Genomic DNA, 27,904 nt, shown 5'->3' on the forward strand with positions numbered 1-27,904 from the left:
GATTTTGTGATTAAAAAGAAAAAAGTTAAAAGAAAATCAGAAACGGGACAATGCGATAAAAATAAAAAAAATTCACGTAATTTCTCGACCAGTTTAAGCGAGAATTTTTCAACTTATTTTATCTGATCGCGTTTTTGCCTCACCCTTTTTGGCCCTGACTGTACCTCCTCAGCTTCAGCTGAGATCCGAAATTCATCGAGGAACGTTGGTTGTGAATGGCGCTCGGTATACGGAGAATGGCCGTGGCGAGGTGAATTAGTTGACGTTCGACGCGTCGAGCTGGGGGCGCGGCTGCGCAGGATTACTGGTTCCAAAACCAGTAACTAATTAAACCCATCCCGACAAAGAGAGGAGGATCTCGCGTTTATTACGTATTAAATGATTCCGGTTTAAAGAAATCCTGGATCGCCGGCTGTCGTTGCGTACTGGGACCTACCTCTGAGGCATCCTCGTCTCTCCTGTACCCGTTTTTCACTTTACACGGATAAACGCACACTATTGTCTCCCCCTTATACTGGGTGATTTTTTAGATTCAGGAAAGACGGCGATCGGATATCGCGAAAAAGTGTTGTTTCTCATTCAAAGAAACCTATTGTTTGCGTGAAAGGAGTATTCGGAACAAGAATATACGCGTCGTTGGGTGAAACCATATTCGGTCCGATTCGGAAAACATTTTTATTTATTTATTTTTTTTTTCGATGTATTCGATCGATTCAGAAAATTGTTTTTTCTTCACGACTTGTTAGAAAATTTGCTTTGGAATATTGTTGGCTATGGAAAAAAGAATTCCAAGTTACCGATCGACGCGCTGGAATTTGATAAACAATCATTTCGAAATTTTTTCTCAGTCGAGAACATCGACACGTCGATCAAAATGGTTATCCTACACTGAGAATAATTTCATTTGTTACAGTAACTGGAAAAATTGAGTGAAACAGGTATCGTTAAAAAAACTGTTTGAATATTGTTGGAATTACGAAAAACGAGGTACGCGTTACCATTTTGATCCTTTTTTTTGGTAATTGCTACGCAAAATCAGTTTGTGATGTTTATACTCTACTTTTAGTACTTCTACTATTCGAACAATCAAAGAACCTTTATAAAACTGAGAATATAATGAAAAGTACGAACCGAAATTTCAGAAATTTGTTAGCCGCTACCTTTTCAAGTTTTTCATTTTCCTCTACCTTGTACCGCTTTTCTCGATGCTTCGAAGCACGTATTCGTTTATATCACCCGTTACATATTTAACCGCGTGCATTTTTTTCCGCTTTGCATAATAAAAATGCTCGGTCATCAACCTTTCATTTAATTACAGTTAATTTTCACGCAGAGAAGACCCTCGCTCGATACAATTTCCTAACGAACGTTTCGTTACATTATTCCAAGGCGAGGTATTTCCGGGTTAATTTCAAGCTTTCTTTGCCATAGCCTGATCAATATACACTCTCGGTAAAAATTATAGGCACGGTTTCCTTCAGAGGATAATTCCTATGGTGTGCATTGATTCATCCTCACCCGGTCTTCGTGCTGCAGGTGAGAAGCAGTTTGATTCGCAGATCACCCTGTCCAGGTGTTGCAGGTAATTTGCGGGCGGAGTTGGTGTAATGCTAGTCCAAGGATAGTAACTACGGAAACTACAGGCTGCTAGGAGATTTTATCGGAAATCGGGTTCAACGGGTTCAATCGGGTTCAGTCCTGATTCGACCGCCCTTGACCTCGTCACCTGTTTCAAACACTGAGAAAAATTTTATTTTTTTTAAAAACGTCCGACAAGAGCTTTTGGCTTGCCGAGGATGATCAAAGCGACTAGCTTTAATATTCATCTCGCTGTTTTTCTACTCATTTATTGCACGCAACCTTTTGTTCAACTCGACTTTCGAGTGCGCATTGTACACCCAACGTTCGAGTTTGAGATTGACGAGGGTCGGTGGCGTTTGCGAGATTGAGTTGTAAAACTGTCAAGTATCTCGAAGCTGATCGGCGGAAGAAACCTTCCATGATTTATGCAACGCAGACGTTGCGGAAGATCGCAAAACGAAAGTTTTTACTCGGGCATGGAATAATCAGCCTTCCAATACAAATCCCGGAATACTGATAAGCTCGTTCTCAAAGCTCCGTGGTGAGCATGCCACACGACTTGAACGACATTTTCCTAGTACAGCAAGTATCATTTAGAATACGTAATCGTGACTGTTTCAAGACTGTTGGGAGTTCAAAAATGCTGGTATAGTGACGAATTGAAATATTTCTATGGAAGCTAGAATCTAAGCATCGAACCTCATTCATCTTTACTGTTACACAGCCTAGCTTCTGCCATAAGTGATCGTGAAATAAACAAAAGTTAAATAACGTGTTCCGAATTCGGATTACTGGGCTTATAGTTCCGATATCGTGACAGTTTCGTCCAGCAACTCAATTCCGACTATCAGATACGGTTTACGTTGTCATTCCAAGGCAAAATTAAAGGACGTGAAACCAGTTTCCCGATCAGATGATGCTTCAGAATATTATTAAGTAGGTATAGATTTTAATAATACGATTTGGATTCCTGACTCAATGGTACCGTAGCCCATTCGACCCGACGTGTACGATACGATAACCGACAACTTTCGGTTTCGCACATCACTCGATGTATTTGGAACAACGAACTCCGTTATGATACAAACGACACAATAGTTCGTATTGTGCACCAAGTTGAGTTACAATGGTATCGTCATTCTTTGGAATTGGTAAAATGGCAGACAAATGGTTTTCCATTACCATCAAGATCTTACGATTATTACGCTGAGGAACACGGAAGGGCTTTTTTCCGGTGATGCTTCGGCTTTCAAAGTCAGTCTTACGTAATCCAAAATTTCGCTTCGTCAGTGACGTCGAATATTTCGTCGCCGCGTGTATGGAACGGCGAAATCCGCGAATGACGAAGAAGGCCGCCTGTATACAAGACTTCGCAATTAGCGAGAAAATTAATGATAATAAAATAATGACACAGTAGAGCACTGGCGCCGCGTAGTTACAACGGTACAAGCTGAGGCCGCGCGAACAGTCCGATCTTATCAGATTTACTGTAGGCGCCGTTGATAAAGTGAGCTGACGTTGGCACACACACACACACACACACACAGAGACGCACGCAGACACATTCGCATATGCTTGGCGTCGTCGGTGCGGAGACTCGTCAGAAATGCACTGGGTCTCAGATCGTGTGGATTAAGTTAAACCCTATCGGCGAATCGTTGAATGCCGATGCTGTGACGTTTCGTGGATAGGTAAAAACTCCAGAACTCACTCTCCTTACCTGGAATCGATGAGGTACAGCCTTATCACTGCTATCGCTTCGTACCTGTAATAAGTATATCGATTCGTAGAAAAATTTCTTGGCAGACGATTAAATCGTGAGGGCGAAAAACAAGGAGAGAGAAAAAAAATAATAAAAAATATCCACTCGTCATCGATAAGTATTTTTAGTTGTTAGGTTATTTCCTGAGAATTTCGCCGTTGTTTCTACGTCACAGATATATTGTAACTCAGCTGATATTTTGCTACGGATTGTGAATAGTCATTTACCTTCAACGCAAAGAGGAGAAACAAGTTCGAATGAAGTCGAAAAAATGTTTACTTTTTTTGACAGATGAAATCGAGTTATCGTATCCAAATTTTAGCGTCGATACATACATTTTACCAAACGTTGCGTCAGAGAAATAAACAAATTCTAATCGAAGTATGTATTTGCGCATGAAACGGAAACATTTTAGTCCCTCGTACGAAAATTTTTTATTTTAGTAACCTAACTACACTGAAACGAGGAGAAAGTTTTCTAAAACATGCATAAAGCTCGTGCAGGACTCCGCCAAGAAATTAGACAATCGATGCGATCGGTAAATTTTTTAAAAGACTGATTATCGTCACAGTACAAGTATGTACATCATCTGCTTTTATTCATGCATGACGTTTCGTTCTGTTAATTTTGATTGCCTAACGTGTCGATATCTGGATTGGAATTCCAATCAACGATTAAGTCCGTGGATTACGGTAAAAGACATCCTCGTGATTCGAGGGGAAAGCTTTGGCCGCACAAGAGGCGAGCTGTGTCGTAATTGGGATTATCTTGAAGCGTTATTGTCATACGGGGTGGTACAATTAGACCAGCGAAACTGTAAGGCAGGCCTTCTTTTTCTCGAATACCGTGACTAATTCCAATCAAGAAACGGAATGGCTAATCTAAAGAATGTTAATATCGGACGATTTGCTTTGCGATATAAATTGAACATCAGCTACGGTTTGCGATAGATTGTACAGGCGATAAAAATTCATTGGAAAGATCGTAAAATCGTTATTATACTCCGGATTTAACTCGACCTGCACCTATAAATTCCTACATGATCGAAATTTTCGAGACGGCTGGTTTGTAGAATCTTATTTAACGTATTCGACATCCCGCCTTTGTTTTTCGGCCAATGGAATTTCGCGCAATCAGCGAGCCACGTGATGCGGGTGCTCCGTCATTTTACACGGTGTGATTTCCACGTGGTTCGATAGCCGAACCGGTGATTTATCGTTTTTCATATCTAATAATTACCATAGAATGCGAAACTGCTAACAGAATCAATCAAAGATTCTCCGATATTTGTCTGTCGGTGGATAAAAGCGATACCGAGAATGAGTTACGGAAAGTTATTTGCCCCTTTCCAACTTGCCCCTTGATCCTGCAAGTTACGAAATCGAATATTTCAGCCACTCCGTCACCACTATAACGTACGAATCTTATCTTAGATTTCCAGAAAAATCACTCATCGATGAATTTAGTCCAGATATTTCTTTGGCGCCGTTCGGTCACGCAATAATTTGGACTTTGAAATTGCGCAGAAATCGTTAACAGGAAAAAAGGATAACTCATGTGTGGGAATAGGTCAGTTATAAAGCGGCCTGAAATTTCAACGGTGCAAAGGCACTGAATTATGCGTTGATGACCGTTCAGGAACATCCACACTTCGAAGTATAATACAAGATAAGATAAAGTGTGCGTTGAAGTTCGTGGCGGCACTTCCGTTTGATTTCGTTTATTCTTATATGTGTTTTTTTTTTTTTGTTTTTTTTTTTGTTTTGTTTGTTCCGTTTTGTTTCTATATTGCTTCAACCAGCGCCTCGAGTTGACTTTTATCGATTGATCAATAAAGCACGGTTCAGTCGATCGCGACATGCCGCAGCGAACGCGTCGCGTTATCGGCATGATATTAGCGATTGACTCCGCCGATCCGGAACAGTTTAACCCAGTCCACCGTTTTTCATCGAGTTATTATTTCCGTGTGTGATGATAATCAAAGTCCGAAAACGATATTATCGCATAGTGATATTGGTGACGGTTTTCGCACCGTGCCGTCTCACATCGACTAGTCACAACTATTTACCCTACAAATATAAAAGTTTTCACTTTTTTCATCTGTTGTTATAAAAAAACACATGCAACTATAAAACAGTGTTTCACTTACCTTGGGAATCTTACCTACGTTGGATCAAATGGTGAACAGCGATGACAGGTGCTAAAACTTATAAGCCTTGATTTGATAGACAGTTTCTCTGATTTTTAAATAACTGCCGATTGGCATGTCGAGATTGTTGACCAGGCTTATATCTGATAATAAAAACATAAAACGTGATCTTAAGATGGCATGTGCGAGTAAATGGTTGAAAAAGTGGGTGATTTTTGAGAATTTGCATCTGTACAACAAATCATTCCAGTCGATTGGGGCTTATTTTATGCAAAAGTATGCAGATTCATTAGCATTAAAAAAAAAAAAAAAAAAAATAGAACCGATTCATTGGAAGGATTATTATTGATAATAGACGATAGATGTTTTTATGGTACCCACGATATTTTCAAAAACGACTTGACCGCTTCATCTCAAAATTTGGAGGAGGCACTTTGGAATAGTTGACTTACGAAAAGAAAAGTTCAGTCCATACATTTTTGACAGAACTAAACCCAATCGAATTGAATTATTCGTTATCGACGTATAAATTCCCGAAATTTACTCTTCACTGTCTCAGCCTTTTAGTCGTACAATGTACTCACTTGAACGAGATGTGGTTGCGTACAAGCATTTATTTCGAAAAACATAGAAGTGTACCGCATACCTAAAAAAAAAAAATTTGAACCACCTTTCAACACTTGAGCAAAAACGCAAAAAGAATCGATGATTCGAGCGATGAATAAATTGAATAAGGTTCGCGTGGAGGTAAATCTTTGAATGCTGATCGACTCTCCGTGCTTCGATGACGGAGAAACACGATTTGTACCCCAAATCGAGTCGAAGTCGAAAGTAACTGAAAACTATGCGTACGTGTTTCAGGTTGGCGTGCTAGCCATGTCAGGGGATCGCCGGGCAGGAGCGCGCCGTGTCGACGTGGAGCCAGGAGACCTGGATCGCCGGCCCCATCCAAGGAGCTGAGCCGAAGGACGCCCCGCGGGGACGAGATTTTACAGAAGGAATTGAAATTTAGCTGCACAGTCGACGACGAGCTGAGGCTTGGGATCTACGGCCTCCCCGCTGGCCTGGCCAGCTACTATGCGAATTGAAGCTCTTAGCGCCTTTCTCGCGGTAAGTTCTCGCCGATCCCTTCTTATCGCATTTTTCCCCGAAACGACCAGATTTACCAAAGAAACTAGCAACGCGTCTCGCTGAAGCTCGAGACTGTGCTCAAAAAGGTCTTTGCGGCACAACGACGACGTATTGAAAAGGAGACTTAAGGGGGGCTGTTAATACCATTTTTTGAAAAAGTGCCATTTTTTTTTTTTTTTTTTTTTTCCTTCAAACGGCACTCACAACCTTCTCAAAGACTTCTTGGTGACAAATTGAAGACGATATTTAAAGAGGGCAGTAAGTGCCATTTTCTTTGGAAATGTGCCATTTTTCAGAAACAAGTACCATTTTATTTCTTCAAATGGCACTTACAGCCTTCTTCAATTCTCCTTGGTGACAAATTGGAGAGGAGAATTAATAAACGCTGCAAGTGCCATTTTTAAATGTTTTTTCAAAAGTACCATTTTTTTTTTTTTAATATATAAATCGCACTCACAACCATTCAATCAAGTTCGAATCGTGCTGAATTCAGCTGGTTATGAAACTCCGTTGAAACCAAAAGGATAATAGTGTACTTTATAGTGCTGCGCAAGATATTTCCAACTAGGATGGTCAGATTTTCGATCGACGCAATTACGTCGGAGACATTTGACACTGAGAATAAATTACACAGCTTACCGTCGTTCCGTGTTGTCTACCAGGCAGGTCGAAAATCTTTCCGGCTAGCCTGAGATCGACTTCAGGCAAGACGCACGCACCAGCCACGTGCTTCGCTTCACAGATTTGAATATAATCATTTTTTATCGCGATATTGGAAGCAATTTCAGTCACAAGGCGTGGCTAATGGGGCAAACCACCATTTTTGGTACCTGTAATTCTGAAATACGGAAATCTCTTACAAGAACAGAATCTTCACTTCGGGGGGTGGCAATGAATCCTCTGGCCTCATTATAAACAGCTCCACGTCAAGTCACTGTACGGACACATTCGAGTATCAAGTTTCTTCAAAATGGTTTCTGGCCACTATCAAGTTCCGAACAACCACAAATTCTCACACGGAGAACTTACAGTAGCAAATTAACCGTTCGGTGCTCGGCAGTTAGGAGATCCTTTCATTCAGATCCGTCGTACGAGGATGAAGGCTAGAAGCAATCAGTCTGCCCGGTAGAACAGCGGATACGAGTGAGTATAATGAGCACAAATGCCCCCTGCGGAGAGTGTTATTAGCGTGTTATGAAGCCAGACTCGCGTACGCGGTGAACTGGAGGCAGAATAGAGCTGTAGATTTCAGATTTCATTCACCCTGTCAGGCGCAAAGAGATAAACCGCGCACCTTACGACTCGGGGTGCTTCTCCAGGCGTCTACGACTTTGTCACATTTTCTCATCATCGCCAGATAAGTGTAATTTAAAACACGATGCTCAATGGTTTGGTGCGTGAAAGTTCCACATCGTGAGCCGAGTTTTTTTTCGAGGGAGTAGAGAATGGATGGTAATTTTGTTTCGGTTCGTACGAAGAAAAGAGACTTGCGCAATGCCCTCTCACTCATTCTTTCCATCCCAGATTCACACTAACGAGCTGTTTGTAATTACGTATTTCGTAGTCATCTCTTACCCATTTAACAAAATCTTTCCGACGACTCCGGCGAAGCCCTGAAAAGTCTTGTTGTATAAAATTTTTACAATCCCTTGCGATCCAGGTAGAATTTTTTCAATCTCTGAAGTATCAAAGTCCGTTAAATACTATTTTTCCCAATCGACTGTTTACCGGTGGCGAAACATGGTGTAACAGAAAGTTATCCCGCTATGAAAAAGTTTCAGTTCAACAGTGCTTGGGACTGGAATGCAGGCTTGAGCCACTTCGGTTGAAGTCCTTGCAGGTACGCAACGTCGTGACAGAGACTCTTGAGCAGTTGTTGCGATCGGTTGAAGGTTTACAAATTGCAACTCACTCAATCTAAGATGGCTTACAATCAGCTACGTCAACGCAACATCTCGGGACAATTCAACCGTCGTGTTGCCGCGTCTTGAGCTGAGATGCAAATTGCTTCGCAGGAGGTCCGATCGAGATACTCGTTTACCATTCGTCGTGTCGTCGTTACAATGCCGTTTTAAACAAGAATCAAATCGCAATCGAGTTTAATGCAAACCCATCTCTTGTCACCGGCATGTGTTATGTGTCACGTCCAGGTGCGAGGTCGAAATTCAATGTGGAATAACTAAACTCTGGATTCGGTTTAGAAATTTTTTCAACTCGTTATTGCGTGTATAATTTAATTTATTGTTTGTCGACAATTAATGGAGGTTATTTAAAAGCGTAAATATTAACATTCGTCGGTTGAACAATTTCATATCGAATTCGATTAAAATCGGGTGTTTATCGTTGGTCTGGTGCGAAATTGTTAATTAGCTAGGAAGCTCCGGCCTGTTTTCGTACGAACAAAAGAATTCGATAAGATTTCTGTTTACAGTTATTCCGAAGAGCTGCGATTTTATGTATACGTTTCGAAATTTCTTTTCATTCAAAATTATTCGACAGTTAAAATCACTCCGACGCTCCGCTCGGAAGTAAATCTACCAAAACTGAATGATATATGATTTTTTATTTGAAAAAATGATAATTCATATTATTTTTGTTCAACTATTATGCACCCAACCATACAGATTTTCAAGAGGCTTGCAAAAAAGCAGATGTTTTGATTTGTGCAGACTACAGCTATTCGATTTTGTCAGATAATGACCAGAATAACTGCGAGTTAATCTGAATTTTCCAAATTGCACAATGTCGACAATTACTAGGTTCCGTTCGAATCAGAGCTGGATGATAATTCAGTTGCCGGATTGTTCGCAAATTGGCGAAGTAAGAATAAAAAAAAATAAAAATCAACAAATGATGAAAGTGCAAGAATAACTGCCGCCAGTTTTTCAATCTTTTTATAGATAAAGTGTCTATCGCACCGCGCATACCTTAGCTATCTACATAATATGTGCTACATGCCAATGCAGTATCATGAGTGATTATCCGCATGCCCTGGATATTGATAAATATTATTATTGGCAGCCGCAGGTATAATGCGCGTGTCTATCGGTTGTCACAGACACGCGGACACGTTCGATTATTATCTTGTTACAAGCTCTGCACCAATTCGACACAACTGTTCGCGGCTCGCCGACAGTGGGCGTGATTATAGGGATTAGGATACATTTCTTTTTTCAAACAAATTATTAACGTATAATGCAATCAATTATTCCTTTTCGCACCGCAAACGCGGCGCCAATTCAGCAACGCGATATTAATATGCTAATCATTTACTGGCGCCGATATTTCCGATAAATAATCCGCTTAATGCGCTCGGCGAATCGATCGCATCGATGATCATCGTTTCCTTGGATTCTTGCTGGTGGGAAACTCGGTAATTGGCAGGGATTACTCGAGGATCTCATCGCTGGTATTATAAATTATACATCTGGTCGAGATCAGGTACCGAGAGACAGATTCGTAAGGGAAAAAATGAGCCGGAAAAAGAGAAACAAAATTACCAAATATCGTAACGACATAAAAGCGCCCTCGTTTCGAAGAGTCTTATCGTTCTTCAGGATCATCGAAACTAAGTTTAATTCACTCGTTGTTCTCCTTATTTTTTCGTTTCACCTGAATTTTTACCTCAGCAGATGACGATTATCGTTTGTCGAAAAAAGCCGAAGCCGCGGAAGTGCGGACGTAAAAATGGGCGTAACATCGGGACTCGCGGTTGACCTTTCGCGAATATTTATTTAACGATAGAAATTAAGATATAAAGTAATCGCTTTGCGAGCGAAACTTGGCTATGCTAACGGAATTTGAAGCTCGTTTCTTACAACCAATTATATTAGTTGATAGTATGTTGAACGTAATGAAGTTGCTTGTTATTGACGTATACATGTGTGCAGTACGTGGATTAAAAACTGGTTTTCAAATACTTTGAGTATATCTGTAATCCGTTATTGAAACAAAAAGAAAACAAAAAGACAGCGAATAATGACTAAGAATTGACAAAATTGTAGAATGCATGAATCGATGTTTTATGTTAACAACGCAGCAAACGGGCCCAATTTAAATGTTTAGTCAGAAATCTAGTTTGTTTTAATCCTGAGTTTGTAAACGTCGCGGAAACAGAAGTCCGGACAAAAATCAGACTTAACACGGAGACATAAAACTAAATGAAATCAGAAAATCATAAATTATTCAATTGCTTGATCATTTGAGCAGTTAATGAAACAAAGAATAAAAAAAAACTGAGAGATGGAAAGAAGTGTCAGTTGTTCGTAAAATTTCAAGGGTCCCAGTTTTATCGAAAAGTAAATCGTAAATCATCCGAGAAAATTTATCTCTAAACTTGAATTGAATCGCGATTAGAACGTTTCCGAGTTTCCGTCGTCTGTCAACCGACGCTAAAAATCGTTGAACCCTGAATTGGACGCAGAAGAGATCGGCATAATTTTTTCCCACTAAAAGCCGAGAGCAGCGCAGCGATGTCAGGCAAAAAGAAAAAAGCAAGGAAAGCATTTCAGCTCGCACTTTCTACTCACTCTTCTCCAGGATCCTCAGACAGCAGGGTTTTTGTAGGATGATACTGTCGAGGAGCAAACGCTCTTCTATTATCACCGATGGCATCCCAGCCGTGAAGCCTATAATTTAAAACAATTTTCAAATAATATATTACGAATGGATTATACATGGAAGGCTCGCCTCATCCGACGCCGTATCTTTTGAGTGATTTAGTGAGTCGTGGGTGTATCTCGCCGCCGGGTTTCAGCCACTTCCAAAGAGGTCCTTTATTCGAGTCAGCGATACCACTCCAATGCTTCCTCCGTGTAAATTCACAACCGTATATATATATATATATATATATATATATATATATATATATATATATATATATATATATATATATATATATATATATACAGTTTGAAATTCTGCTGCAGAAGAGATATCATCACTCCTTTATTTCACCCTTCTCATTGATTCCGCGATATTTTCATCTTACGTTCCACTCTCGTTTTAAACGCTTTCGAGATCCCATTTTCTCGACATATTTCACCTCGATTCTTGTCACGTTATTGCTCTGACTTTGTCTGGTTTTTTTATTTTTTTTTGTTTTTTTGCGAATAAACGTTTCTCTTTCACTGCGTTTAAGTTACTCGCCGTTTAATAAAACAAAGAAAAAATATTCAGCGATCAAATACTTTCGCACGATCATTCAAAAAGATAATTGAAACTTCTCATTCTTATAATATATCGTCTGGGATTTTTCAAGTTTCAAACTTGGATAAAGATTCCAGAAAAAAATGTAACTTTTTTCGCTTTTTTCTTAAATAGTTCAAAAAAAGTCCTGTCTTGTGCTGGAACGTTTTTGGGTCCAATTTTTAAAAACATTTCGAGATATGTTGAAGTCACGAAGTGACGTGATATGTTCGTTGGTTTTTCAAATGGTTGCAAATTGATTCCTTTTCACTGCGTTTAAGTTACTCGCCGTTTAATAAAACAAAGAAAAAATATTCAGCGATCAAATACTTTCGCACGATCATTCAAAAAGGTAATTGAAACTTCTCATTCTCATAATATATCGTCTGGGCTTTTTCAAGTTTCAAACTTAGAAAAAGACTCCAGAAAAAATGTAACTTTTTTCGCTCTTTTCTTAAATTTCTCAACAAAAGTTCTGTCTTGTTGGAACGCTTTTGAGTCCAATTTTTAAAAACATTCAGAGATATGTTGATGTCACGAAGTGACGTGACATGTTGGTTTTTCAAATGGTTGCAATTTGATTCTTTTTCACTGCGTTTAAGTTACTCGCCGTTTAATAAAACAAAGAACATTCAAAAAGGTAATTAAAATTTTCATTCCCATATATCGTCTCGGATTTTCCAATTTTCAAACTTAGAAAAAGACTCCAGAAAAAATGTAACTTTTTTCGCTCTTTTCTTAAATTTCTCAACAAAAGTTCTGTCATGTTGGAACGCTTTTGAGTCCAATTTTTAAAAACATTCAGAGATATGTTTGATTTTCAAATGGTTGTCATTCGAAGCGTCGAATCAAAGCTTTCGAAGAATAACGTACAATTTTATCTATACATTCATGAGAGGGGACACAAAATTTGCTCAGTTCAGCTGCTTCGCTTTGTTTTGTTCAAAGTTTGTTACCCCGTTGCGTCGAATGTTCAATACGCGGCATGCGACGTTCAGGTACGCAAGCCTTCCACGGGTACTGCGCATATTTGGATAGGAACAGATATCTACGGCTACACGTATTGCTACTTAACTGATTAGTACCTATCCAAGTTAGCGTCGCAACGCGACGCGGCAAAAGCTGCGCTCTGCGTTTATTCTTCGGATTGAAATGAGCCGAGGCAATTTCAAAGACTTATTACTTTCTCATTATCAAACCAGTATAGGTTGATATCGCGATACTCGTTAATGGCAATCGTTATTGCACCAATATGCGATAATTACCTCCGTATGCAAATCGCATACCGGCTACTCAACGAGCGAGTAAAACCGTGAAAAATCGACCCGGGGAATGGCCATTATAACCGCCAACGATGTTCACTGCGGATACCTTGAAAAAATAGCAGTCACATATCCTCGTCAAGTAAATGGGATGAAATTGAAAAATAAATTACCCGAGACTGAATAAATCTGCACAATTATTTGCCAAAGGATTTTTTTAGCAGATCTGTAAATTTTTTAACAATTCAAAGTAACACAAAGTAACTTTTCGGTAAAGGATTGGAATGTAAAAAAAAAATTGAATTTGTCCAAAACGTAAACATTATTAAAGACGAGAGTTGGGGGAATAAATTCAAACTAAATGCAGCAATGAATTAATGAAGACATATTATATGGATAAGCCGTATCAATTTCAAGTAAAAAATCTAAACGTTTTCGAGATATCGTAGCAATATTGTTGTAAAAGTGTTTTCGGTAAAATTTTTTATGCTTTGTGCGAAAAGATGTCTCATCATTGCGAAGAAAAATAAAAGATAAACCCAAGCAAATACTTGTTTCAATAGTCCTTTGTACAATCGATATTTCGTAACGATTTGAAAATTTTATTCACTGAATTGCGGGGACAGGGGTTAATTTGAAAAAAAAATGTTCTACTAAAAGTGAAAATTTTACTATCTTCAATCCGAAAATGTAATAAAAAATTCTGATTCTGAATTCTGTGAATGATTATAAAACAGTGAAATTTTCAAATACAGTCTTGAATTTAGCTTCATCCTAAATGAGTAGAGTTTGTCGCTTGCAGGGTTAACCGAATACTCTCGAAAGGTTTCATTAACCGAATGAGTGATCGTTATGTTGAACCAGGGGAGTAATTTTATGCAACTGTTTACGATTTCCATGCGAGACAAAACGAGTTTCAAGCATGAAGATACAGGTATACTCGTCGGGTTGAACCGACAAGAGTAACGTTAATTTGTGGCAATTACTGGGATCGGAGCTCCCGCAGGCGCAGAATGTCTGTGATTTATGGAATGCGATCAATTAACTTAATTATTATCATCGGACCGAATGTAAAACGTGTCCCGATATCACGTGAATTTAGTTCACGCGTCGTTACTTCGTCACCTTGCTTATATCGTACACGTACAGGTATACATACATAACAATAACAATAACAATTCACTAGACAAACCGTGTATCTCCTAATTGGCGCAAAGTATCGAAGTAGGTCGTATAATTGAAATCGTTACGTCACAGAGCCAGATGAGCCTGATAACAACTTTTCTTATCTAGACCATTGGTCTAAGGTGTATAATAACAGTAGACGGTGATACAATCCAACGGTATCCAAAACTATCCCCCGACAATGAAGAGAAAATCGAACGTAAACGCTTCGTTGAAATAAAACGGGTAAGCTAAATCTCAAAATTTCGATTTTTAATCACTCGAATTTGATCAGATCGGCATCTCACTCACTCGAGTTTTATTTTTAGTACCAGTTGATGAGTCGCGTGAGAAAGAATTTTATCACCTCTATGCTCGGTTTTACATACGAATAGGTATACGACTTATCCACTATATACATACGTATGAGGTTATGTACCGATCACTTTTTTTTTATTTATTTATTTTTTTTTTTCATTTCAAATAACAACAAACGTTCAATCTTATCGGATGGAAATTTTTTACCACGCGTCAAACAGTCTCGCGTTTTTTTAATGCATAATCTGCGCGGTTACACTACAATGGAATAAACACACCAAGGACAATTACGAATTGCGCGCAATGTGGGCATTATATTAAATCAATTATCTGCCAGCCTGCACTGAGAGAAATTTTTAATTCCGGTCACCGCTCAGTCCTTAAATATTTTCATATTTTACCACAATTGAAGAATATAGTTCTAGGTACAAAATTAAAATTAGTTTTGTAGCTGTTAACAGAAAGTCTAGTATCCGTTACTATTCCTTCTCATTACGATCGCTGTTACTAGATTTTCTTGTAACTGTTGCGAAAATTTAATGCTTGTGCAACAATAAATTGACATTAAAGCCTCGTTGAGTATAAACATCACAAACTGATTTTGCGTTGCGATTACCCAAAAAAGGATTAAAATGGATACGCGTACCTCGTTTTTCGTAATTCCAACAATATTCAAACAGTTTTTTTTTTTCAACGATACCTGTTTTACTGACTTTTCCTAGTTACTGTAACAAGCGAAATTTTTCTCAGTGTGGCTGCAGATAATATGAATTTCTTTAGATAATATAAAAAGTCACTTTTCCAAACACTTTGTATGTAATTAATTCATTCGTCGAGCAGCGGTGCAGCAGCTGCGCGATTTCGCGAGGATAGGCGAGGATATTTGCTGTGCGAAGTCCTCGAGGATGCTGCACAGAAGTAAAACGCCGCGTTTCAAACACTCGTCTCAGGCTGTTACGAGGATATTACGATACCTCGATGCCGCTTCGACTAGCACGTGTGTACGTACCTACCTACGCGTAAATGGAGACTCGTTTAATTTCTAATTTCTAACATCTCATTAGGGATTGAAAATTTATATAAATTATTCAACGATATTAGCAACTCGACGACTGCACGGATGCTAATGCCAAGGATTACACTTGTCGTCGATTATAATTGGTTTGATTTGTTTACCTGCAGCGGATAATTATATGTCATCATTATACGACGATGCGTTAGACTTTCTTCCTTCTTTCGCTGGGTAATTGTACGAGTCGTCGAATAAAAAGCAAATACCTTTTAAATCATGCATGTTTCCTTAGCCAAATATCGACGAAATAAAAAGTTCCATGTTCAACCAAACCGAGTATGAATGACGAAGATTTCAAAATCGTCAGACTTGGGATTCATTCAACGGTTGATTTTAATCTTCGAAAGGAATGCTTAAAATTTTTCTTTATCGTAGAACGATTTGTCTACTTTTCACTACCTTTGTTCGGTTCGTTTCAATCGTAAATCAGTTCTTAATACACTCGCCTTAATCGGATTTGCAATGTACAACAAAATTAGAAAAATTATATCCAACTTACGTTACAAAAGTTATTGAAATATTGTTATCTGTTACAAATTGTTGCGATACAAAATTGTATACCCCTACTTTAAATTTTTTATGTACTCAAAGGATGTTCATTGGATAAAATCCAGTTCTACCAGCTCGATGAAGTTTAATGTCGTTTTTCAGCCTTCGTTGCATAATTTTTTGCGAAGGCAAAAAGTTCGTTGACCAAACATTGGCGTCGGTAAATCCGTGTAATAATTTCACGCAGTGTCTGCTAACGACGATAAGCAACGAATCATTCCGAAGGGGATGACAAGCAAAGACGACTTAGGGAAAGCTGCACAGGTACCGATGTGAAAAACCACGCGCGGCTATCTTCGGGGCACTCACGAGTTCGGTAAAACCAAGCACGCATGCGCGTCCGCAAGCACGAAAGCACGCAAGCACGGAACGGCAACGCGACTAAGTAAATGTTGATATATGTCAATCACAACACACGGCGAGAGTTCACTGTCTAAACAGCCTAGAGGCATCGCAGACACCGGCAGAGACGAACGTAGAGAGACAGTTCCATAGGTACGTTTTCCTATACATACGTACAGTGCTACGTACCCGCAACTGAACGACGGAGCTTCAATGCCGCAACTCGGTAATGTTACTATGTAGAAGTACAGACGGTGGTATTCATTGTGTACCGGAGCGGGGAGAAAAAAAAAAATCCCTGTTATTACCGACACTTAAAGTGGCACTAAATAGTTACCGCTTGCCATACGTGCGGCTACTGTATATTTATAAATTGTTTGGGTGAAAATTCTTAATTATATTCGAATGGCTCTATACCTGCACAGCAGCTCTTGGATCTAACGTTCGTTCTAATTTTTTACCGTTTTGCTGGATTTCTTTATTTTTTATTTTTTTTTTTTTTTCATTCTGATCCAATACCTTTCCAATATTTCAAGAGACACTTCCTCGACAGATCACCTCTTTGGTCTTCTACTATTTTCGACGTATTTCATACTCGTTACGCAGATCCATGGTTTTGTTTGATCGACTGGAAGATGTGTTTAGAGACCATTTGATTCACTTGAAAATATGCAAAAAAATTTCATTGTATTATCTACTTGTGAAGTACAAATCTTGATGATTCGACTCTGACTCTTTGATTTCACGAGTTGATAGACATTACAAACAAATTTATTTTGCAACAAAGTGATCGTGATTTATGAATATTTCAATACTATGATCGTAATGCTATTCGTGATTAGTTACATGAGTGTAATTTCGATTATTGAAAAAAATCGTCTAAAACCATGACCAGAAACAGAATTGAAGTTTTCTTCATTCATGATCATTTCACATTCTGTTCAGGTAAGGCCATATTTTTTGTCTATTCGGCAGTTAAAAAGCAACAAATTTGACACCCTATACAAGGATTATAATCGAGAATCGTTTCACGAAGAGAATGAGTTACATGCATCTCTTACAACTAGTTCAATATGCGTTTCCCACTTCTTTTAAGACCGATCTCCAGATCTGATTGTACTGAAACAGTAAGTTGGGCCATGACGCCACAACAAATTTTGAAACAGATCTTGCCAACGCAAAGATTTTTGGTAATAAATTTGTGATAAGTGAGACTGCCGACTGAATAATTACATTAAGACGATGATACTTGGTGGAAAAGACGCTCAAGCGACGAAGAAGTTAAACCGTTCGATGGCCTCGCGATCGGGCTGCTATAAAGTTTCGTACTATCATTAAATCGTTGGCTAATTGCCAATACAGTTTATACGGTGTGCCTTATATTTTACGTGATACTGTAACGCACCCACGCGCCGAACCTCGTCTACCATTCACGGAAGTCTCTGAACGTATCCGCAAAGTTAATGGCTCACAAATAAGATGCCTGAAAATGAGAGACACGTGGTGTTGAAGCGAGCGAGGTGCGAAACGAAGCCCGAAGCATGAGGAACGATCATCGGCGTTGTATCGATGAGGCGAAAGAAATGGATGTCGGGATTTTTTTTATGGTCGTTAGGAATCGCCCTGCTGGAGAATATAATGAGAAGCACATCGGTGTCGTCCGATAATGGCGAAGCGAACCAAGTGTTGAAATCGCCTTTACCTTTGGGTTGTTCTTCTTCTCCTTCTTCTTCTTCTTCTTCGTAAGTTCTTCTCTCCTGAACACACAAAGGCTATGCTAATGATACTCCCGGTGCATTGACGGCTTCGTAAATATTGTGGAACTCGCCACGTTCTCGACTCACCGTTTTTTAATAATTTTTTTCCGGTGAAAGCCAATCGCTGCTTCTTTGTCGCATGAAATAACCCTTCTGGCCTGAACTGTAAACTCGGGACAATTCCAACTTGCAAAGTATAACCTCAGCAGCGCACGCGCGATTAATACAATTCATAAACGAAGCCAATTTCACTGCTGCAAGCAGAATACGCTGCGTCCCAGGCTAAATCCGATATACCACGTCCCCACTAATTTATGTTCATTACGATAAAAGCCTCGCGATTAGATGAAGATCAAGATCAATCGCAATTTCTCAAGCACCCTTACTAATCTTAATAACTTACAATGGTACAACCCTCGATTTTTTTTATTGTCAAGTAGTAAGTGGGCCAAATTTTGTGTTAGCGTAAAACTTTTTCAAGTTTGGAACATGAATGGATCAAATAGTATCGTTTGAAAAATTATGGAACAAACAGGGCTTACCAGTCTCATTATTCTGAATTCCAACTTTAATCGGACTTTGTTACAATAAAGTAAATAATTGCAATCATAGGGGCTATTCACAAAATGGAGCTACACAGCTTATGGACAGCCTAATATTATATACTGACGTTTCGTGAACATACACTCTATAATTATAAGACATAATGTTTTATAACTGTAGATATCAAACCATGTTGAGGTTATCACGTTATTTTCGTATCTTTTGAAACAAAATCGTTGAGGTTAATTGTTAAAATCTTTTCGAAAATGCAGCGTAAAGACTGGGGTAAGGTCAGGGTATATTTGTTTCCCTTTGCGATGAATCGAGAAACATATTTTCAATAACATTCAAAAAGCATGGACATCTAGACAAAATCAGCATGGAAGTCGTAAAAATCCATAAAAAACCATCATGTCCCCGTAATACGAGTGCCGAGATTCCAACGTGCGTCGCAAATTGGCGATATCGAACTTCAGAATCAGAATCGATGTCTGAGTACCAGCCGCGCTCCAATTTCTTCGATGGACATATTCCCGGCGGATCAGTAGATGATCGGAGAACGAGCTGCTTGACGACTCGTTCTGCCCCGTCGAGATCGTTGAGGACTAGGAAAGCACATTCCTGTCTAATCGACGACAAGCTCCGGGAAGTGGTGCATGGTTGTATAAGTGCATGTGGTACCTCGGCTCTCTCTTTCTCTCTCTCTCTCTCTCGGTGTTTCTCTCTCGAGGGGCGACATATTTGCATTTCACGCGGGGTCCCGATATCGACTGCGCCAGGTTCCTCCTTGCTTCGACCTTCAGCACCTCTTGGTAACCCCAATCAGATCATGTCTTCGACAGTCCGCGAGTCATTGGGCTTCAAGAAAGGACGGCCAGTTGATCAGGGACTATTTTGTTTCGGCGATTGGTTCTTCATTAAAAACCGTAATGCGTGATAGTTCGCAAGTTATAATACATGGAAGTCCATTTCGAGAAGTACTTGGAGTACTTTTGAAGCATCGAAAATTGATTTTTGATGCTCCTTGAAGACAAAAAGTAATGTTGACGATTCGGAAAGCAGTAACATGAACGAAACGGGTTTCTACCATTTCATGTTCTCCAATCGCAATCCAGTGTCTGTCGAATAACGGAGAACGGCGTTGAACGGTGAAAGGTATGATGTGCACCCGTAGGATTAAAGAGAGCCACAAAATATATGTGTAATCACATTTCTCAGCTGAGCGAATGAATGTCACTGAAAGTCGGCGTGCTCGTTTGAAATACAAGCCGTAGAAAAGTCGTCAATTAAGTTTCATTGCCTGCTCGAACTCTCTGCGTTGGTATCAATCGCCAAGAGTTCTCGGAGCGTTAACGTTACGAAATGTGAAACCGCATGCCCGATGTCCGATACGAAGTATTGAACGTGGAAGCTCATTAATAAGAATAAGCTCACTTCGTCTCCAGCGTCGTTGAACATATTTCGTTTTGCGAGTTGCCGAGTTTCCTGGTTCCGTTCAACAACTGAACTCTGATCGGTGCCATTTCAGATAACAACGTCTATTCTATGCTGGGTCCTCGAGATACGCCGATCACATGTCTGTGTTAAGCCTTAACCGTCTGGATAACGTCAAATTTTGCCCACATTACGAAAGCTGACATATGTGTGCTGCGCGGATAATTGCATCGAGAAAATCTAACATAGCGTGAAAATCATTGACAAGTACGTGCGAACCTGTTACCAGCGTTCATCAAGTCCCGATAACGACCTCATCATCCATCACCGCAGTTATGATCTTCTTGTGCCATCAGGCCTCGGTGCTTTTGCACCGATTTACATGTGACGGATGAAGTCGTTGCGAGATATTTCGTCACATCCCACGAAGGAAATCTAATTTCCACACTTATTCACATGTCGAAAGCGAGAAGATAGGATCCCATTTGCAGACTGATGAGCAAATGATGAATTCTGGGTAATTATTCGAATATCAGATCACATCGAGGATAAAATTTTGCCTACGCATGCATGTGGCGAGCAAAGGATTTCGATCATATAAATTGACGTTATTTGCGATGACATGATATACTAATGAGTCTCGGCTCAGTCCATTATCGACAGTTTGGAATCGTACCTGTCGGCGTGTTCTCGATTCTCTTCACACCCGTAAGCTGATTACATGCAGGAAGTGTCCAGCAGCTCGATGTGTGGTCGCTTCGAATGATCGCGGACATCGCGCGACCATAGATATAATATATCTATGGAATGACTCGCAGGATTGAAAGAACAAGCGGGAAGATTTCCATCTTTTGACTTATTGATGAATTGTTTTGTGAATTTTACTAACAATGAGCCTGAAACTGTTATCAGCTATATCCAGCATGCACAGTGTTACTTGAAAATGAAATGCATATATCCTGAATTCAGGTAGAGGGACCCAATCTACCTAATACGGTTTTATACTGCCCGTGGCCCACGGACATGGTCCATACATTATCACCATCTGAAATGAATTAAGTATCGCTTATAGTGCATTCCAAGACCTTTGGGCCACAGTCCAGACTACCGTAGAGCGTTTCTATGCATTCTAGGCAGTAAAATTGATCTCTTGGCCAGGACTCAGGATTGGTTCGTCGGGCATTGAATGCAGCGTGTCGAGGTCCGGTGTCCGAGGCAGCTGCATGTATAAGGCACCGTTCGTGAGATTCGGTTGAATATACAAAGGACACCAAGTTCGGAGAAGTAGCGATACGAGATAACGGTTCATGATACTTAATTAAGTCATCCCGCGGTTGGGTGTTCGTGTAATTAACGGCATCTAAGTGCACACTGCCACCGAGGTGGTATTCAAATTAAACAGATCAACATGACCACACAACGAGATCTTGGAACCTTACGTTACTTTTGTCCCGGTTATATGCCCGATACGTAACCTCTGTTCAACCGGTCCCATGGTACCGTGCATTGTCCCGTGGAAATTGAGAAAGAAAAAAGTAGAAATGAATTCGCCTGTGAATCTATTTTCAAGACATCAACAGACTTTCAATAATTTTTCAAAATTTTCTCAGTCGACTGTTGTAAAAGTGTAGATATCTTCGACAACCGAAAAATAGTATTTCACAATCTTGATGCTTTTAAATTTGATCTGTCAAGCATTTGTCAATGTCACGACAGCTTTTTACTGGTATGGTACGACTAAAAAATCCTTTTAAAAAAACTGGAGAGGGTGGGCAAAATTATTTAACGGCAGAACGGTACTTGAATTAATCACTTCGCCCAACTGGTTGGCAGATACAAGCATCATTACAAGCATACATGCACATTTTATCCGTATCTGCTTGCGCACCACACTTGCTGGTTCAGCTCGTAACTCTGTTGGGCTAAGCGTATGAGTAATGCGGTGTCTCGCGGCTGCACCTCCTTTCGCAAAGCATTTGACCAACGTTCTTATATTCCAGGCATGTTTGCCTTACGAATAACTTGTTAACATTTCGTGGATCGTTCTTCATGTTGCAGGTGGTTTGGGTGACCGCAGTCCTGTGTCCGTGGCTTGTTGCCGCGAATAACCTGACTTCTTCCTTCACGTCACGTCGGCCCAGGGATCATCCGTTCAGAGGACACAACCCTGCCTGGTGCGGATTTATTTAGTATCTACTTATTTTTATTCCTGGTTAGCATTATACTTGCCTGAGTAGCGATCGTGCGTTCCCAAACACAAAAAATAATCGTATGTTGAACAGTTCAATAGGGACCAAGAATAACCTGGAAATCAACGACGACAGAAAATGTGCCGTAAAATATGAAATCAAAGACAATAGTAATACGTGAAAAAGTCAATAAAATATGAGTTTCAGTCATGCACAGTGAGTAGCATAAAGGATTTTGCTGCTTGTGATGACTTCCATTCGAATTGTAATATTTGATAGTTGTACTATTTTGCACGATGCATCACCATATGACAGTTTATATGCTGTAATGTAGTAAGCGCCTACTAATCCACGACTTTGTTCAAATTTCAAATTTTAGTGCACCATAACTACTCGGCAATGACTTTAGAGTATATATGTTACCTGGGAGTTGAAATTGGATTTAGTTACGATTTAACAATCCTTCAACAAAGTTCCCATATGTACCCATCTTATGTTCGAAAAAAAAAAACTGTTGGAAACACTTAATCTCATTTGATATGATCGTTCGGCAGGAACGTGCCGTTGGATGAAACGTCGAACAAGCGAATGACGTATCGTGAGATGCAGAAGATGCTGCGCCGAGAGGCTGGTGACGAAGGTAACCCGGTCGACTGCTGCCCAACCGATGCAGAGATGTCGGAACCGCTGGGTGGAACGAACCGGGATAACATGTACGTCGACCTCTACCGGGACGGAGAGAACAAGCAACGATTTTATGAATACTCTTGCAAAAAGGAGGTCCTCGACAAACCGTGCAGGTTCATCGACCGGAAGCTCAAAAGCCAATCTCGATGCGTACAAAAGTTCTCCTACACCTACGCTATCATTAAAACCCTCGATCACAAGGTTCGTTTCAGTTCCTCAACCTCCTGATATGAAAATAAGAAAATGTATCTCAGCTAAGCGCCTTTCGTTATGCCGAAAAGGTGGTAATTTCCAACTTATCATTACGGCTTGGACATTGTGACATAGTGTTAAGAATCATTACGGGAGATGTATTTATATGGAGATTCCATCCGGGTTTGCGGTTCTAGACTTTTCAATGTAGATTTTAATAAATTTCTATTTCGATACGTATGGGAAATTTATCACAATTTCATAACTTTTATAGGGCTTGAAATATTTTGATGGGAAATCCATGGTGTTTTGGAATTTTTTTTATGGGAAATCCATGGTGTTTCGGGATTTTTTATGGGAAATTAATGGTGTTTTGGTAATTTTTATCAAAATGCCAAGGTGTTACAGAAAATAATTTTCTTCGGTTTGCAGGGTGGTTTGGGCGAGCACAGGCACCACCACGGACACCAGATACTGGCGGTCCCCGGAACTATAGCCGGGGGTTCTGGGTGGGCATTGGACTACATCAAAGTCCGAAGCGGATGCAGCTGCGAGGTTTCGCCAAAGCCCAAGAAGCAGAAAGCCTCGGCGACGAAGGCTAAAAGGGCGAGAAGCAAACAGCGACAGCCAAGAGACAACGATCCGGACTTTGAAGCCTGATTCACGCTTATCTGTTATAAATTCATATTAGAAATTCCGTAAATATTCGCCCTGGAATTTCCAATTTGTCCAGAAAAACTTAAAGGTTGTTTCCCGATGTGAACATGTTGCAGGGAATTCGGGCAAGAGTCAACCTGCGGAGTGAGAAATACATCTTCTTATATCTTAGACATACGCGAAGTTTGTCGCTTAGTTGTTACAGGACCGAAGCTTCTGAAATCGCTTATCAAGCTTTCCAATTTTTCCGCACGGAAGTAAAACCTTGGCATGGTGACGACGACCTTATTATCATTGACCTACCATTATCTGGACCAATTGTTTTCGGCCTCATACCCACACACACGTGCGTCAAACAAAACTCATGTAATCATCGTATTTATTGTCAGAACTTTTACATATTAATACGTCAACATTTATATGATAGAGAAAAATAAGTGGCGGGAGAAGAATTTTTTACAAGAATTCTAGTTGACAGCCAATTTATTGTGGCTTTCAACTACGATATCGTGATTTTCTTCTTCGGTTTAGAGTCCCAATATACATCGATTTATCGATACACCGAAGTTCACTTTCGCTCGACTCCCTGTGGTCAGCTTAGGATCTGACTGATTGTTGGCTTTATTCGATAACGTACAAAGAGTTTTCATATTTTAAACGTAGTGACAAAAATTTCAAAAGCGCTTCGCGACTCTCTTATCGCTTATAGGTGTTAATCGATATGGCAAAAATGTGGTTTATCACTCCGAATTTATCCAAATGAAACGTCAATGGATTTTTGAGATATTGAAATACAAGACCCTGCTCACCTTTTGGTACTTATCAGCGCGACATTTCAGTGTGAGTCGGGATCAGTGAACCGAAGGGATATTCAATAAAACAAAAAGAAAAGTCTCGAGACCACTTTACACTAATAATTTAACTTTACGACGTTTAGGTTATAGTTTTTATATGCGGCCAGTTCTTATTAATTCTTGTATATGAAAATTTGTACCTATATTTGATTACTTCATGTACGATTAGATTTCTTCATAATTATCATAAGATTTACGCGCGCAGTTATGCCGCGCGTCAGTATTCTAAGTAATATCTGATTGTTTGATGGATCTGGGCGTATTCTGGGATGTAAATATATCCCGGATACAAATAAGAGAAGTAAAAATGTTAAGAAAAAAAATATTATTAAAATTTTTTTTTTTTTTTTTAGCTCTACTAGAAAATATTTAATGAAATTGTCTATTGAATAGATTAACTAATTATATATGTATGTGTATATATATGCATATATACATATGTATAATATCGCGATACTTGTGAACTGACTAGAAAATGTACGTGGTGTGCCAATTATGACGCCATATCTTTGAGCAATCTGGTGTGATTGAAATTTAAAAATTGTGTTCGGGATTTTTTTTTTCTCGCTCTTCTATTTCGAATTGTTTTGTTCTCTTCGATAGTAGATTATTATACGTAGGTATGAAAAATTTGTTTAATTTCATTTCCGATAAGATCCTATCTACCGTCGACAAAATAATGAAAGACACTATCGCCGTAAAGTCTTATTAGATAACATTGAAAATATCATTGGCATACCGATATTAAGAGTAACATTGATTGAAAAGTAAAGTCTTCTCAAACTCGATGATCACATAATGTAGTGATTTTCGATCGATTTCTGTAATGAGTACGAATGAATTTCTCAAAGATGCAACAGTCGTTGGCTACTACACCACGTGCAACATCATGTTGTATTTATGAATATGTGTTAAAATGTATCTAAAATGAAATTACGATTTATTAACGTAATTGAATCATTAATTACTATAAATATTCTCACCCAATGCAATTATCGAGAGAGACTCGGTAGCAACATTAACTTTTATTAATTTCCGTGTATTATACAACACTTGGCCTCCAGAGACTAAACGCAGCTCTCTGTACATCCGTGTAAACATTGTACATAAACACTATTAATACAAATGTGAAATATTATTCGGTTTCAAATGCTTCATTCCCATTCACCTCATACGTATATTTGTCATGAAACGTTCAAGTTCACTAATTTTCAAAACTTATTCAAATAATAATTCTTTCTGTATCGCTGAATGAAAGTTCCGAGTATTCGAACAGATATTTATTAATGAAATGTCCAAGTGTGCTCAAATAATTTCATCGTGAATTTTTTGTTTTTTTTTTGTCACTCAAATTTTGAAGAAAGAGTTGTCTTCGTATTGCGAACTAGATACGTAACGTTTAAAAAACAAAATGTGGATATCCGATTTTATAGGATGCTAAAAACTATACTTCTACTGAACTGAAAAAGCACCAGAATTTTTAGGCAAGAAAGTATATTCTATTGAATTTTTTGCAGTGACATTTTCAAAGAACGCTGAGGTTTCAAAACAGGTTATCCATCGTTATTTGAAATAATTTTTTTTCCCAGTATTGCGCTCTTCGACAAAATTTTATTCTCTTGTTTATTTTTGTGGCTCAATCGGTTTGTATCGAAAAAATCAAGTAACTACACAGAATTTTCTCAATTTTCAGTCAAGTGAATATTAATTGCTACTTTCGCCATCTACTGGAGTTGGCTCGCATTATATAAGTCGAGAATATCTTCAGATAGGAGACTGCTACTTACCATTATCTGTATTATCGACTGCTGCACATTCGACTATGTATTGAAGATGAACAGGATTCGCATGATAACATAATTAGTCAATATCTGTAGCTTCGTTACCAACAAACGTGGGATATGAACAGTTAATTGTGCGTTTAGGTAGTGCACGATATCGAAGAGAAGGAAGGACTGACTTATCTGATTCCGTCCGTGACGAGTCAGTTGAAAGAAAAAAAAATCAGAAATTCTGAAATAGGGAAAATTTAGAACCAGAACAATAAGAAAACAATCCGATTCGGCTGGAATGCTATGTACAGTACGTTCATCTTTAGTCAACGTCCGTCTTGCTGTATTTGATCAAACAGCACCGTTATTATTTGACTGTCGTAGAATACCAGCTGTTGAAATATTGAATGTTCTATGCAGCTTTATTGATTAGTTGAAAAAAGACACGGATCGAGTTACAAGCAAACGCAGATTATGAATAAAGACATAGGGGAGACTGGTACGAAGTGTTCCTCTCGACAATAAAATAACATTATTGTAAAATTTGAGGAACTTGGGTTTTTCTTTTTCATTAATGTGTATTGAAACTATGGCGCCTTTTCTACAACTGCTGGAATAAAATATTTGAGTGAAGCTGCTTCCAATATTTCAAAAAAATAACATTGCCAAGCACTAGAAAAGGATTATTTTATACACACCTGTGTATGAAATGATCCCCATTGCGAAGGATCGACGATAACGCAAAATGGTTACGTGTACCTCGTTTTGTGTAATTCCAACAATATTCAAACAGCTTGTTATACCGTAACCTATTTTACTGAATTTTTTTAGTTACTATAACCAATGAAATTTCTCTGTGCACGATGCTAGCACGCCCTGATGACTACTCATAGTCGTTGACGGAAGAATATAAACACAGTTGCTCTTATGGACTTTGGTGTGACAACTGATAATCGTCGTGCGCTTGCGCCCCTTGAGATGTTCCAACGGCAGAGTTGAAAACTTACTGCAGAACATCAAAGAGTTACCGATTTCGACATGATGCTGGCTGCATTCACTTTCCGAGTAACACAGTCTTTGAAATGGTAAGCCCATGCCAACACTTGGCCTGTGTGTAGTGTCTGCGAGACCAAAAGGTATATATGTACATGCGGTCCATGTACGATATTAATATATATGATCCATTTACGATTAATACATGATGCACACTGTGAATTTTATACGTTTCCAAGAGACAAACTAGATTTCCTACAATAATACGTCTACAATATGAAAATAGAAGAATTATTCATTTCGAATTGC

General features: G+C 39.1%; 1 protein-coding gene across 3 annotated transcripts in view; it reads left to right on the top strand.

Moving 5' to 3' along the window:
* The window catches only part of LOC124178052, a 106,345-nt gene extending 80,401 nt beyond the window's left edge, over window positions 1-25,944 (top strand). Inside the window, exons 1-5 of one of the 3 annotated variants that reach the window (XM_046561141.1) lie at window positions 5,217-5,540; window positions 6,354-6,602; window positions 22,310-22,425; window positions 22,995-23,328; window positions 23,752-25,944. In XM_046561141.1, the coding sequence (XP_046417097.1) occupies window positions 6,570-6,602; window positions 22,310-22,425; window positions 22,995-23,328; window positions 23,752-23,979 (711 nt within the window). In that variant the 5' untranslated portion in view covers window positions 5,217-5,540; window positions 6,354-6,569 and the 3' untranslated portion in view covers window positions 23,980-25,944. Of the gene's footprint in view, window positions 1-5,216; window positions 5,541-6,219; window positions 6,240-6,353; window positions 6,603-22,309; window positions 22,426-22,994; window positions 23,329-23,751 lie in introns of those variants that run through there. The other 2 variants (XM_046561144.1, XM_046561143.1) reach the window with 2 other exon arrangements.
* The last annotated feature ends 1,960 nt before the right edge of the window (window positions 25,945-27,904 follow it).

Source organism: Neodiprion fabricii, chromosome 3 (genome assembly GCF_021155785.1).
Source record: "Neodiprion fabricii isolate iyNeoFabr1 chromosome 3, iyNeoFabr1.1, whole genome shotgun sequence".
Lineage (NCBI taxonomy): Eukaryota > Metazoa > Arthropoda > Insecta > Hymenoptera > Diprionidae > Neodiprion > Neodiprion fabricii.